Below are 11239 nucleotides of genomic sequence, written 5' to 3'. Positions count from 1 at the left end.
ATAATTCCTCTTGACGACCGACCGACCGCCTTTTGCACCTTTTGCACCTTTTGCGCCTTTTGCACCTGCCACCTTTTCTTTGCTTTGCCTCCTCTCTTTACGCTTTTGGTGCAACGACATACCTCAGTTGTCACCGCCGCCTCGTATCGCCACCACCCGCGAGTCGCCGGGACGCAAGTCCTTCTCGACACAGCACACACACACTCAACACTTTCGTTCTCATTCGTGCTTCCCCTTGGCTGCCGGCCGCCATTTTTTCATCCACCTGTCCACACTTTAGCCCTCCTGCTGGTCAGGAATTTTCATCACATCGCTTGACGGGCACCGGCAGCACTCAGCACTCGGCACAGCACAGACACACGCACACACACACACACACACACACACACACACACACACACACACACACACACACACACACACACACACACACACACACACACACACACACACACACACACACACACACACACACACACACACACACACACACCAAACCCTGCCTCGTTGCCGTGAACAGCGGTCTGCTGTTTGGTCTGCTGTTTGTTCACCCCATTGTTGGTAATTGGGCACGCTACTGCATTTATGGCAGGTGGTTCCATGAGCTGAGAGATTGCTCATTTCTGCCGCAAACACCCCTGTTTTATCAATATCGGCGGCTCCCGTGCACGCTGTGCCCGACGCCTGGCTCTGTGTGCATCGCCGAGTTCGCCGCCGAGCCGCACACTCTTCTTGGCGCCACCTCCCACACACACGCACTCACACCGTCAGCATGGCGTTTCTTCAGAGCGATGTGGAAACGGTACGCTCATCATCATGCCCATTCACACGCCTGTTTTCCTTCGACTCCGCCGTGCTGACCATGGCGCTTCCGGTACTCACGCGTGCCCTCGACCCCTCCTGACTACGACCCTGGCATGTGCATAGCTGATGCGTGAGATTGCTCTGGTCAAAGATGACTTGGTGGTACGCCACCCACCGCGCTGTGAACACTCAAACCGACCCAGCATCACTGGCATGGCCAACACCGGTCGCAGACGCTGCTAAACCGCTTCTCTTGTCCATTTCATGTCCCTTAGGCACAGGCTGAATCTTCAAATTCTCGGCGTTCATCACGCCGCAAGTATGTCCTCGTACCTGACTCCTACTGCTCAGTATTGCGCATTGTCACCAATGCTCACAATCCAATGCTTCCCGATGATGCTTACGCAGAAACCCGTTCAAAATTTTCCGCAAGTCATCCGAAGATGAAGTCTTGACACCCACCGATTCTCCTTCTCGATCCACCATGTCACACATGTCTCTTGACTGTCCTCGCGGTCGTCCACCCCATGAGCGTCTCGACTGGATCCTCCATCAGTTGGAAACATTGCACTTGGAACTCTCCCATCCCGTGGATCACGCAGAACACCACGGCAGTGACCTCAATCGTCAGTTCCGACACACCCTCAAGCAACTTAAGAAGGTGAATGGAGATGAAAGCTACATTGCCGAATGGATGGCCGAGAACTATACTGAGGCCTCTCGCGTACGTCTCTTCGTTCCATCTCTCCCTCTCTCTCTCAAAATTTCCAAAGAAAAAAAAAGGGAGGAAATATCATTGGGCCCACCGCTCAAACCTATACCCGTGCCTCTGATTTCATCCCATGCAGACGGACAACGGTCCTGAGTCCAATCGGGCCTCCATTGACATGGATCACAAGGACAATACCATTGGCCGTTTCGATACCCTCTCCGGCAGTAATAACCACAGCGCAACCAGTCCGGGCCTCGAGCCATCGGGTGGCCACTTTCACCGCGCCACCAGTGTGCCCAGCAAGAATCGCTCGCACTTGACCACTCGCGCTCGCATGGCCCTGTCCGCCCAATTTTCGGCCAGCAATCGCTCCATCAACAAGCACAGCTCGTTGGAGCGTACCATGTCCACCTCCAACGCATCAGCTGCTTCCATGCGCTCCAGTCGAAGCCGTGCCAATAGTCCACCCCACCCCATCTCCAGCGACATGGCCCGCATTGTGGCTGCGTACGTCATACTTGCACGTGTTGACTTCTCTTTCCCTGCTTTTTGAGCACCGCCCGGCGCCAGGGTGGGCTGTGGGGAAATAAAGAACCTGCTCAAAGCTCAAACTTTTTTTATTTTCCTTACACCCTCTTTAGCAATTTTGGCGGCGGCCATGATGGCACTCATCACAATAGCCAAAATATTGACATGCGCCTGCGCGAGTCAGGCGCAGTCTCAAAGGACGCTACTGTACATCAACACCCATGGAGCCCAGGGCAGGAGGACGACGCGGAAATGGATCATCCCGCGTCCCGTCGCAACACCCTCGACCGACGAGGCACCTGGCGCTTTGTTCGTACTGCTTGACATTCTCCGCACGCCCGAGATTCGTCTTGTGGCGCTGATCGACTTTGGTCTCCCGTGCATGGTGCTGACCATGGCTGTGAATCGCTTTGTAGGGCTCGCGACGATCGAACACCTCCAAATCCTCGCATCGAGATAGTCTGACGCGCAAAGCCACCTTGGACTCGCCCTCCATGCGACGTCGCTCATCGCGGCAGCCGTCCCAGCGCAAACCCTCGACACGCCTCTCTGGCACGCAAGACTCGCCGGCGCCCTGCTTTGCCGCCAGCCTGTCGCCGTCACGCCCGCGCGCCCACTCTTTCACCAATGTTGCTCTGCTGCGTCACGATGAAGACGAGTCGCCCGTCGAGGAGGACGAGGATTACCGTAAACTTGTGGCAGAAGCCGCCGAAAAGTGTGACGTGTTTGACATGCCCTCAGAGGAAACGCTGGAGCATCTGCGCTACTTTTGCTCCTGGAACTTTGACATCTTTCGACTCACTGTGCTGTGCGCGGGTAGCCCCATGGTGGCACTGGGTCTGCGTCTCTTTGAGGCGCATGGTCTGTTTCAGACCTGCCCCATCCATGTTGACCAGGTGGCTCGCTTTTTCTACCATATTGAGCGACGCTATGCCACCATTGACATGGTACCTTATCATAACAACCAGCATGGTACCGATGTGATGCACTCTGTCCATGTCATGCTCTCCACCTTGGTGGCCTCGTTTACGCCGCTCGAGGTGTTGTCCTGCCTCATTGCCGGAGCGGGCCACGACGTGGAACACTTTGGTCGTACCAACGTGTATCTCATCAAGAAGCGTCACAACCTGGCCATGCTGTACAATGACCGGAGCGTGCTCGAGAACCACCATGCTCGTGTCACCTTTGACGTCATGTTCAACGAGCCTGAATGTAATTTGATTGCAGGCTTCCGACCCGATGAACAGAAAGTACGTCACTTGCCTGCATTGCCTAAACATCATCGCAGGCTGGCCACTTATCATCTCTTTGACTTGATCTGACAACTGCGTTACGATGCCAGGACATTCGCAAACTTGTGGTGGATATGATCATGGCCACTGACATGGTCAAACACGCCCGCATCCTTGAAGAGTTGGTCCGCTTTGTCGACAAGCTCACCAACGGCGTACGTTCATCTCGCATTTGCTTTTCCCCGCTTTTTTTTGCCCACCTCGACGCTCTGGCCCAGTGTTCTTTTTCAGATCCTGCTCCGAGTGCACGACATTTTGATTGTGCGTGGCGGTCGCCTTGAATGTCAATTTTTAGGTTGAGGCGTATGAGGGTATGGCCACACTGGCACACGTTCTTCAAGAAAAGGCTGAGGCCGACGAACGCTCGCTTCTGCTCAGCTGCATGGTCCACATGGCCGATCTGGGTTCTGCCACCAAAGAATGGAGACTTTGCAAAGAGTGGACTGACCGCCTCATGGAGGAGTTTTTTGACGAAGGTGACGCGGAGCGTGCCGATGGTCTGCCCGTCGGTGCACTCAACGATCGCTTTAAGGTCGATACTCCCAAGGCCCAAATTGGCTTCATCACCTATGTCTGCCAACCCTTGTGGCATCAGTGGAACCGGCTCGTCAATCGCAATGCAGACACCGTTCAAGCCCGAAACCTAAAGGCAAATCTTCTCATGTGGGAGTCACGTGCCGCTCGCTCGGCGCGCAAGGCCGAGGCTCAGGCCAAGGCTGAAGCAGAGGCCGAAACCGCCAAGGCTGCCGCTGATACTGTGGTTGCACAGCCCGAGGTCGGGTCTACTCAAGAACTTGTGATGACATTGTCTCCAACACAGTCCGGCACCGTGGATACAATGAGTTCGCAAGGGTCGCACAATAGTCTTGTTGTTCCAACGAGTGAATCGGCGCGTGCCTCGGCCAAATCAAGCCCCGCTGCCAGCAACGGATCTGGCGCTGGAAGCACCAAGGGCGAAGAGCAAAGTGAATCGACGTCAAAGAGCAAGGCCAAATCGAAGGCCAAGGCAGTGCCTGACAAGGCTGCGCACCTTGTGTTGCCAGAGTCGCGCATTCGCACCCCAGGCGCCGGTATGAAACAGGACGGCCGGGCTCGCTCCATGTCCATGGCCAGCAAAGCCAAGGGCATGCGACCCAACCGCTCCTTGCGCCGCAATGGAGGTGCCATGCTGGCGACATCCGCCGCCAAGGCCCCGCCCGTTGAGACTCCCAAACCTGCGCCGCAAGATCAATCCCCTGTGCAGCGCGTCAGCTCGGCGCCGCCAGCGAACCAGCCGGCCAAGACGCCCTCCCCAGATGCAACGTTGAGTGAGGCCAAGATGCGCAAGGGCTCCATGCCAGGTTCCAACGGCCTGGTCGCGCCTCTTGCGGTGCCATCGCAAGCCGTGCGCTTCCTGCACCAGTTGCCCGAAGAATCATCATCCTCATCGCACGGCTCGTCCTTTGACAAGTTTCCCGTGTTAGGCCCTCATGATGTATCGGTGCCCGCTCAAAACCGACCACCGGCTGCGCCCAAGGTGATTGAGGCGCGTCAGGTCATGGAAGAGGTGGTGTCGGATGATGAGATCGATATTGTAGCCAACGCGCTCAACACGTGCTCTCCAGCACAAACCCTCCTCCGCACGACCAAGTCGTGGAGTTCCCACGGTAGCCAAAACTCGGATAAGGAAAAGAGTGATACGGACATTTCAACCCGTGTGGCCCGCAGACGTGTATCGCACATCCTTGCGCGGCGCTCGCAACCTCGCTTGCGTGGCGAGATGATGCCTGACTCGGGTACCTATGTGTAGTCTGAGCATGCGTAGTTAAAGCATTGTGCCCTTTTTTCGTTTTCTTTTTGTTCTCTTGTATGTGCGCCCAATTCTTTGGGTGCCTAACTGACTAGCCTTAGATAAAAACCACTAGTGGCCGTCATTCTTAATCAACTCTTTTCCTTCCCCCTGTCCTTCGTGTGTTTCGGCCCTCTCGGCGCTTTGGTCATTCCACAAACACACACACACACACACACACACACACACACACACACACACACACACACACACACACACACACACACACACACACACACACACACACACACACACACACACACACACACACTGTTATTGCAGAACACGAAACCAGTGAGTGTGTGTATCATTGAGTGTCAGTTCTCCAAGACAGTGCAAGGGTGTGATCGGGGAGCACTTGATACGCTCCCAGGACCCCGATGCACTGCTCTGGTGTAGCGTGGCAGCGGGAGTTGGGGGGTGCATACGTGGCTGCCAGTGGCTGTGGTCTTCGTGACCGGTGCGGCGTTGGGCACTTTTTTCCCATTTCTTTTGATCGCAGCGCTCGGGTGAACGCGGTGTGCCCACGATGAACTGGGCTTCTGTACGACGACCGCCCAGTACCGAGGTAGCACGCCTTGAAGAGCGAGCGACCCAAGTCAGCTTCTATTCCCACACGCCTGCGCTTGCTTGATACTTTCAAGCATGGCGTTGAGCCTGCTACTCACCCTTGGGTGCCGAGTGCGCCATGCCAAGGGCGGTGAGGGCATCATTCGCTTCATTGGTGACACCGATTTCCAGGAGGTGAGCAGCGCCGTGTCGCAGCGCCGTGCCCAGTTGGCCTGGCATCACCGTTCGGCACTCATTCAACTCGGTCTATTTGAAAACTGGGTTGCCTGCATCGTGATACAGGGTGTTTGGGTTGGCATCGAACTCGACGAACCCAATGGCAAGAATGATGGCACGGTGAACGGCAAACAGTACGTGCGCTCACTTTGCAAGCACCTGGCCCAGAGACGGCAAAACAAAGCCCGATCCCTCTTGTTCTTGCCTCATTGTCTTGATGCCTTCTATTCGCATGCAACCGTGTCTCTCAGGTACTTTGAGGCGCCACCGCAGCACGGCCTCTTTGCTCGACCAGATAAACTGGAGCTCCTTGCACCGTACGACCCGGCTGCGGATATGATCAAAATGACCGAGATGCGCGATGAAAACGAGCGTTTGACCCAACAGCTGGCAAGCCTGAAACAGGCCCTCGCAACACTCACCACGACAACGCAAAAACTTGAAGCAGAAAAAACGGATTTGGTCCGCGCTCGTGAGGCCCAAGAAGCGCGCCTAAACTCGCATGAAGTCGAATCGGACCAAGCTTGTGCGGCTCTTGAGGCCAATGAACAAGCTCTACAGCAACTTCATCAGGAGCTGCATGCTGCTCAACAGCAAATGGCTGCTCTCGAACTTCGGCAACGCGAGCAAAATTCCGTGCTCGGCAAGGCGCGCGCGCAGGCCCAAGCGGCGCTGGCTCAATTGCGCGCGGACCAGACTCAACTGCGCCTCGACCTGGGTCCTTCCGGTGCCTTGCGCCAAGAATGGGCGAGTTTTGTGCTTGATCAGACCCCAACACTAGTCAATCAGTTAGCGGAATTTTGTCATACAAGGACTCCCCCTGCGCCTACAACCTCGGCAACAGCCGACGCAAAACAGGCCGCCACTGAAAAGAACGCTCGTGCCGCCCAGGCAGCCGCGCAAGATGAATTGCAACAAATGCAGAATCGCGTGCAAGCCCTCGAGCGGGAGCTGCTGGACCAGGCAAACCAAGCCCGAGCCCGGCTGGCAGAAGCCGCTGCGAGCTCAGAAGGGGGCTTGCAAGATGCTCTAGTTGAGGTAGATGACTTGAAGCGGCAACTGGCAGCTCAGCGCTCGGCACGATCCCGCGATGCCCAAGCCGTCGATCAACTTAAGGAGGCGCTCGTGCACAAGGTCGATGCTACCACGACCCTTCTGTTGCAAACGCTGTCGCCTGTGGTTGCGCGAAATGCCAAATTGCTTGCTTCCGTGCAGGCCTTGGAGGCACGCGTGCGCGAGACACGCCAGCAAGCCATGCGTGCTAACGAGACCCTGCGAGCCGCAGAACAAAGCCGCACGGATCTCCAGCAGCAACTGGAGACCTTGAAGCAAGGCGCTGTCACAGCTGATGAGGCGCACCGCGAGGCCACGGCTGGCCACACACGGCTGGCTCAGGAGCTGGAAGAAGCTACACAACGGCTCAAGGATCAGAAGACCTCTTTCAACGTACGCCGTGTGCCTGCTTTGACCCAACTATGCCTGTTTACTGGGAACGCCTTGACCGGAGACGCCCAATATGTGCTCTCTGCTTTGCCAACCCCTGCGTTCGTGCCGTGGGCTGTAGAAGGAACGCAGTAAGCTCTTGGAAAATCTCCAAACGAGCAAGGCTGATCTGGCCGCCGCCAAGGATGAGCAGGCAGCACGCGAAGCCACCTGCAAACGCCTGGAGAAGGAAGTTCAATCTTTGACTCAGGTCCGGGGGTTCTCCGTTTTGTTCCACCCACGAGACGCGTTTGACAAACTTCGAGCATGGCCCGTGCCACGACCATGCTGCCGCTCACACCCGTAAACACGCCTTGCTCACCTCCGCCCCCTCGAATCGTTTCCAATAACATGCCTCTTCATTGATGCACAATGCTTGAGTGATACAGGCTAAGAAAGAGCTGGAAGCACACGTGGCCGCGCAGCAGAAGGAGAGTCGGACGCGCATCGACGCGCTCGAGTCGCAAGTACATGAGATCAGTGATGAGCGTGATGCGCTACGCCAGCAGGTCGCATCGCTGCAAGCCAGTGTGGATTCTGGTCGCTCCGAAAAGACGGCGCTTGAGAGCAAGGTTGGCTTGTCAATTGTGGTGCTGCTGTCCCACAGCAACATGAACTCGGCTTTGGAATACAAGCACGGGCTTGTGACAATCCGTGGGATGCCTGTCGCATCAACTTTCACTCATATTGCTCCAATTTTATTCCGTATTTTAGTTTGCTGACCTATTGCAGAAGCGAGATCGTTTGGTGAGCCTGCAAGAAGATTATGATCACGTCGTTGAGGAGTTGTCGACTTTTCGCGAGCAGGTACGGCCAATCTGCCCTGTCCCTGCCTCAATCATGCGATTCGATGGCATGGGGTTTTGCATCTTGAAAAAGTGTCAAACATGCAGACCCTCGCACGCTTTCTGTGATCCCTCGGCTTGTCGAGGTATTGACTTTGCCGGTGCCATGCATAGGTAACGTGTGAGAGTAATCTGCGACAAGAACGACTCACTGCTGTGGAGAAGGAGAATGGCACACTCAAGACTGAAATTGAAAAGCTGCGACGTGAGCACGACACGCATCTGGTCCAGCAGAACCGCGAGCATGCTGAAGCCATGAAGACACAAGAGGCGGAGCACCAACAAAAGCTCAAGCAGTCCGAGGAGAAGGTGAAGATGTTGGCGTCGCAGCTCAAGGCAACACTGGCCAAACTCAAGGAGCAGCAGGCAGCAGCAGCAGAAGAAACCCGAACGCACCAAGAAACGGTAGAAGCTCATGCACAAGAGCTGAGCAACCGTGATGCCGCTCTTTTGGATCTGCAGGCACAGCTTAAGCAAGAAGCCGCAAGCGTGGCTGAGCGCGAGGCAGATGTTACTTCGGCCAAGGCAGCGCTAGCGGAGCAGGCACAGCTTGTGGCGTCCAAAGAAGAAGAGATAGCAGAGCTGAGCCAACAACTGGCAGAGGCGGTCACGCACATCAGCACAACCAAAATTCGCATCGAGCAGCTGGAACAGTCCTTTGAGACAGTCTACCTTCGCCTGCAAACTGCTGTGGAGAAGGGCGCTGTTCCCCCCGTTGCGCCGGCGGAGATCAAAGCGTTCAGTAGTGCCGTGGCGTCCCTGTCCCGGGACATTGCCATCAGTATTCCCCGCGTGGTCAAGGTGCAGGGTGGGCATCAGGCATTTGAGATTTACGTGACGGTCGGAACAGATCAGTGGATCATTTATCGACGCTACAGTGAGCTTCTGGCATTTCAGCGTGAGATTCGGAAGCAGTTCCCCAACGTTGATCGTCTAGAGTTCCCTGCCAAGGTACGTGGCATCGCGCGGCTGTGCGAGGCATGACATGGCCCCGTTTTTCTCGGCTCACCCCTGTACTCACGCTCTCATCAAAATGGACTGGAATATGTAGACGTTTGGCTCTGTATCACCGGCCGTGACAGCAGAGCGTCGCAAAAAGCTGCAAACCTTCTTGCAATCCATTGTGGAAATTGCCGTCGAGCTGGAAGGCACCCCAGTACAACAGGAACGAAGCAAGACGGCTCTGGTATTGACCTTGCCCATCTTTGCCGAAGACCGCTCCAGCATGGCTGCTGTCACTGATTTTGACGATGAGGAGTTTGTTCAGGTGGATTAGGTCAGGCCAGTCAGTCTAGCATCCGTCGAGGTGGTTGTGTCCTTGTGCAAATGTGCCCGCTCTGATGGACACCTACCAAACTCTTCGGAATTGAAAGGCGCTCAGTCTTTAAACGGTTTTTGAAGTGTCAGTCAAAAGCGACCGATCACCCCTGAATGACCAGCTCCAGGGTGGGGCAGCGGGCATCAAACTAGGCTATTTCCAGACTTCTTACGATATGACTATCGCTGGCCTTTGGTCATGCACTCGGGCCCACTCCTCACTCCTTATGCAGTCGCACGCAAGCCCCGCATCAAACGAAACAACTGAAATAGTGCTCGGACATCACTAAGTCTTTCTTCTTTTTTTTTCTCTCTTTTTTTTGTGTTTTTTTTTGCGCATTTTTTTTTTTTTTTTTTTTTTTTAAATGTTGTTGTTGTTGTGAACTTTTGGGTCTCAAACAACTCTTGTTTTGTGGCGGCAGCCATGGCCGGCTCGGCCCCGCCAGTCGATTTGGTGGATGACTACTTGGCTGGCGGTGAGTTCAAGTTTGCTTCGACACCTTAGCTGCGCAGTTTGATAAGTGTTTTCCCGGTGAACTCATGATGTTTATTTCGTGCCAGGCTATGAGTCGGAGTTGGAGGCCAAGCCGAAAAAGCCCAAATATGGCTCAGATGTGCCCATGCATACGACGCGCCGCGTAGCCGAGAATCAGGTTCGAATCGCTGCCAGGATGACAGGCCCCGTTTGCCAGCACCATGGCCGGTGATCAACACCCTGCGGTCGCCACTCAGCCTATCATCTTCACTTTCCGGTGGTCGACCGGGCTTGGCAGTCTAGCAGCAGGGGCACAATCTCGCAGCCGGTAGTCACCAAGCGCACTTTTGCCGAGGAGTATGATCGCCATGAGCGTATTCGTTACGCGCAGACCGTGCTAGCCGGTACGTTCTGCGCCAAAATCGTCGGATGGTGAGCCAGTCCATTGCATACTAAAACCTCCATCGCTTGATGTGTTCCTCAGGCATGACAGCCTATGAACGACACCAGCGCTTTCTAGAAGACTTTGTCTACTTTTACGGCGATAAGGACGAGTATCTGCGTAGCCAACAGCCAGAGCGTCGCAATGACTTTGACGTGATTCGAGAGGAACACCGCTTCATCTGGGAACCGCAGGATCGCGCACTACAGACTTGGCAGGCCAACCTTGCCAAGCGCTATCATGACAAGCTTTTCAAGGAGTATTGCCTGGCCGACATGAGTCGCTACCGCGAAGGGCTGTTGGGTCTCCGTTGGCGCGTGGAGAGTGAGGTTTTTGAAGGGAAAGGTGAGTGAAGCATGTCGGTGCACTACGCCCGGCTGCCGTGCTCATGATTAACGCGATGGTCTTTGGTGGTTGTCTGGCAGGCCAATTTGTTTGTGGCAATCTGCAGTGCGTACGGCGCGAGGCCCTTGAGACCTGGCGCGTCCCGTTCAGCTACAAAGAGCGAGGGGAACAGCGCCGAGCACTTGTTAAGCTTCGTGTCTGCCACAAGTGCGCCAAGCGGTAAGGCCACATCGCGCAGCACACGCGCCTCCTTTGTCCTGACTGTTGCCAACTTCTTGTAGTTGGATCCTTGGCACCCACGCCGGTCAACCTGCCCCATAGGCTTGCACGATGTGCTCGGGCCAATCCTAGCGCAGTCCAGAAGGCATCAGACACGCAGCAGA

General features: G+C 55.4%; 3 protein-coding genes across 3 annotated transcripts; all 3 read left to right on the top strand.

Moving 5' to 3' along the window:
- Positions 1 to 2775: 2775 nt before the first annotated feature.
- Positions 2776 to 3967, top strand: MONBRDRAFT_13650 (uncharacterized protein; the record flags this gene model as incomplete). Its single annotated transcript, XM_001742850.1, has 3 exons — positions 2776 to 3294; positions 3387 to 3553; positions 3715 to 3967. Coding segments are annotated over 3 exons (939 nt in total), but the record flags the coding sequence as incomplete, so codon positions are not given.
- Positions 3968 to 5809: 1842 nt separating this feature from the next.
- On the top strand, positions 5810 to 9553 carry MONBRDRAFT_22589 (uncharacterized protein; the record flags this gene model as incomplete). The annotated part of the gene is made up of 7 exons (XM_001742849.1): positions 5810 to 6084; positions 6202 to 7396; positions 7515 to 7643; positions 7822 to 8004; positions 8147 to 8239; positions 8392 to 9228; positions 9329 to 9553. 7 exons carry the CDS (start codon positions 5810 to 5812, stop codon positions 9551 to 9553), a joined length of 2937 nt encoding a protein of 978 aa, XP_001742901.1.
- A 1002-nt stretch (positions 9554 to 10555) lies between these two features.
- Positions 10556 to 11079, top strand: MONBRDRAFT_13819 (uncharacterized protein; the record flags this gene model as incomplete). The annotated part of the gene is made up of 2 exons (XM_001742848.1): positions 10556 to 10856; positions 10937 to 11079. The coding sequence occupies 2 exons, from the start codon at positions 10556 to 10558 to the stop codon at positions 11077 to 11079; spliced, it is 444 nt and encodes a 147-aa protein (XP_001742900.1).
- Between the last annotated feature and the right edge of the window lie 160 nt (positions 11080 to 11239).

This window comes from Monosiga brevicollis, genomic scaffold, assembly GCF_000002865.3.
Source record: "Monosiga brevicollis MX1 MONBRscaffold_2 genomic scaffold, whole genome shotgun sequence".
Classification (NCBI taxonomy): Eukaryota; class Choanoflagellata; order Craspedida; family Salpingoecidae; genus Monosiga; species Monosiga brevicollis.
The sequence above is the reverse complement of the archived record's forward strand: the minus strand, read 5'-3'. Positions and strand labels throughout refer to the sequence as shown.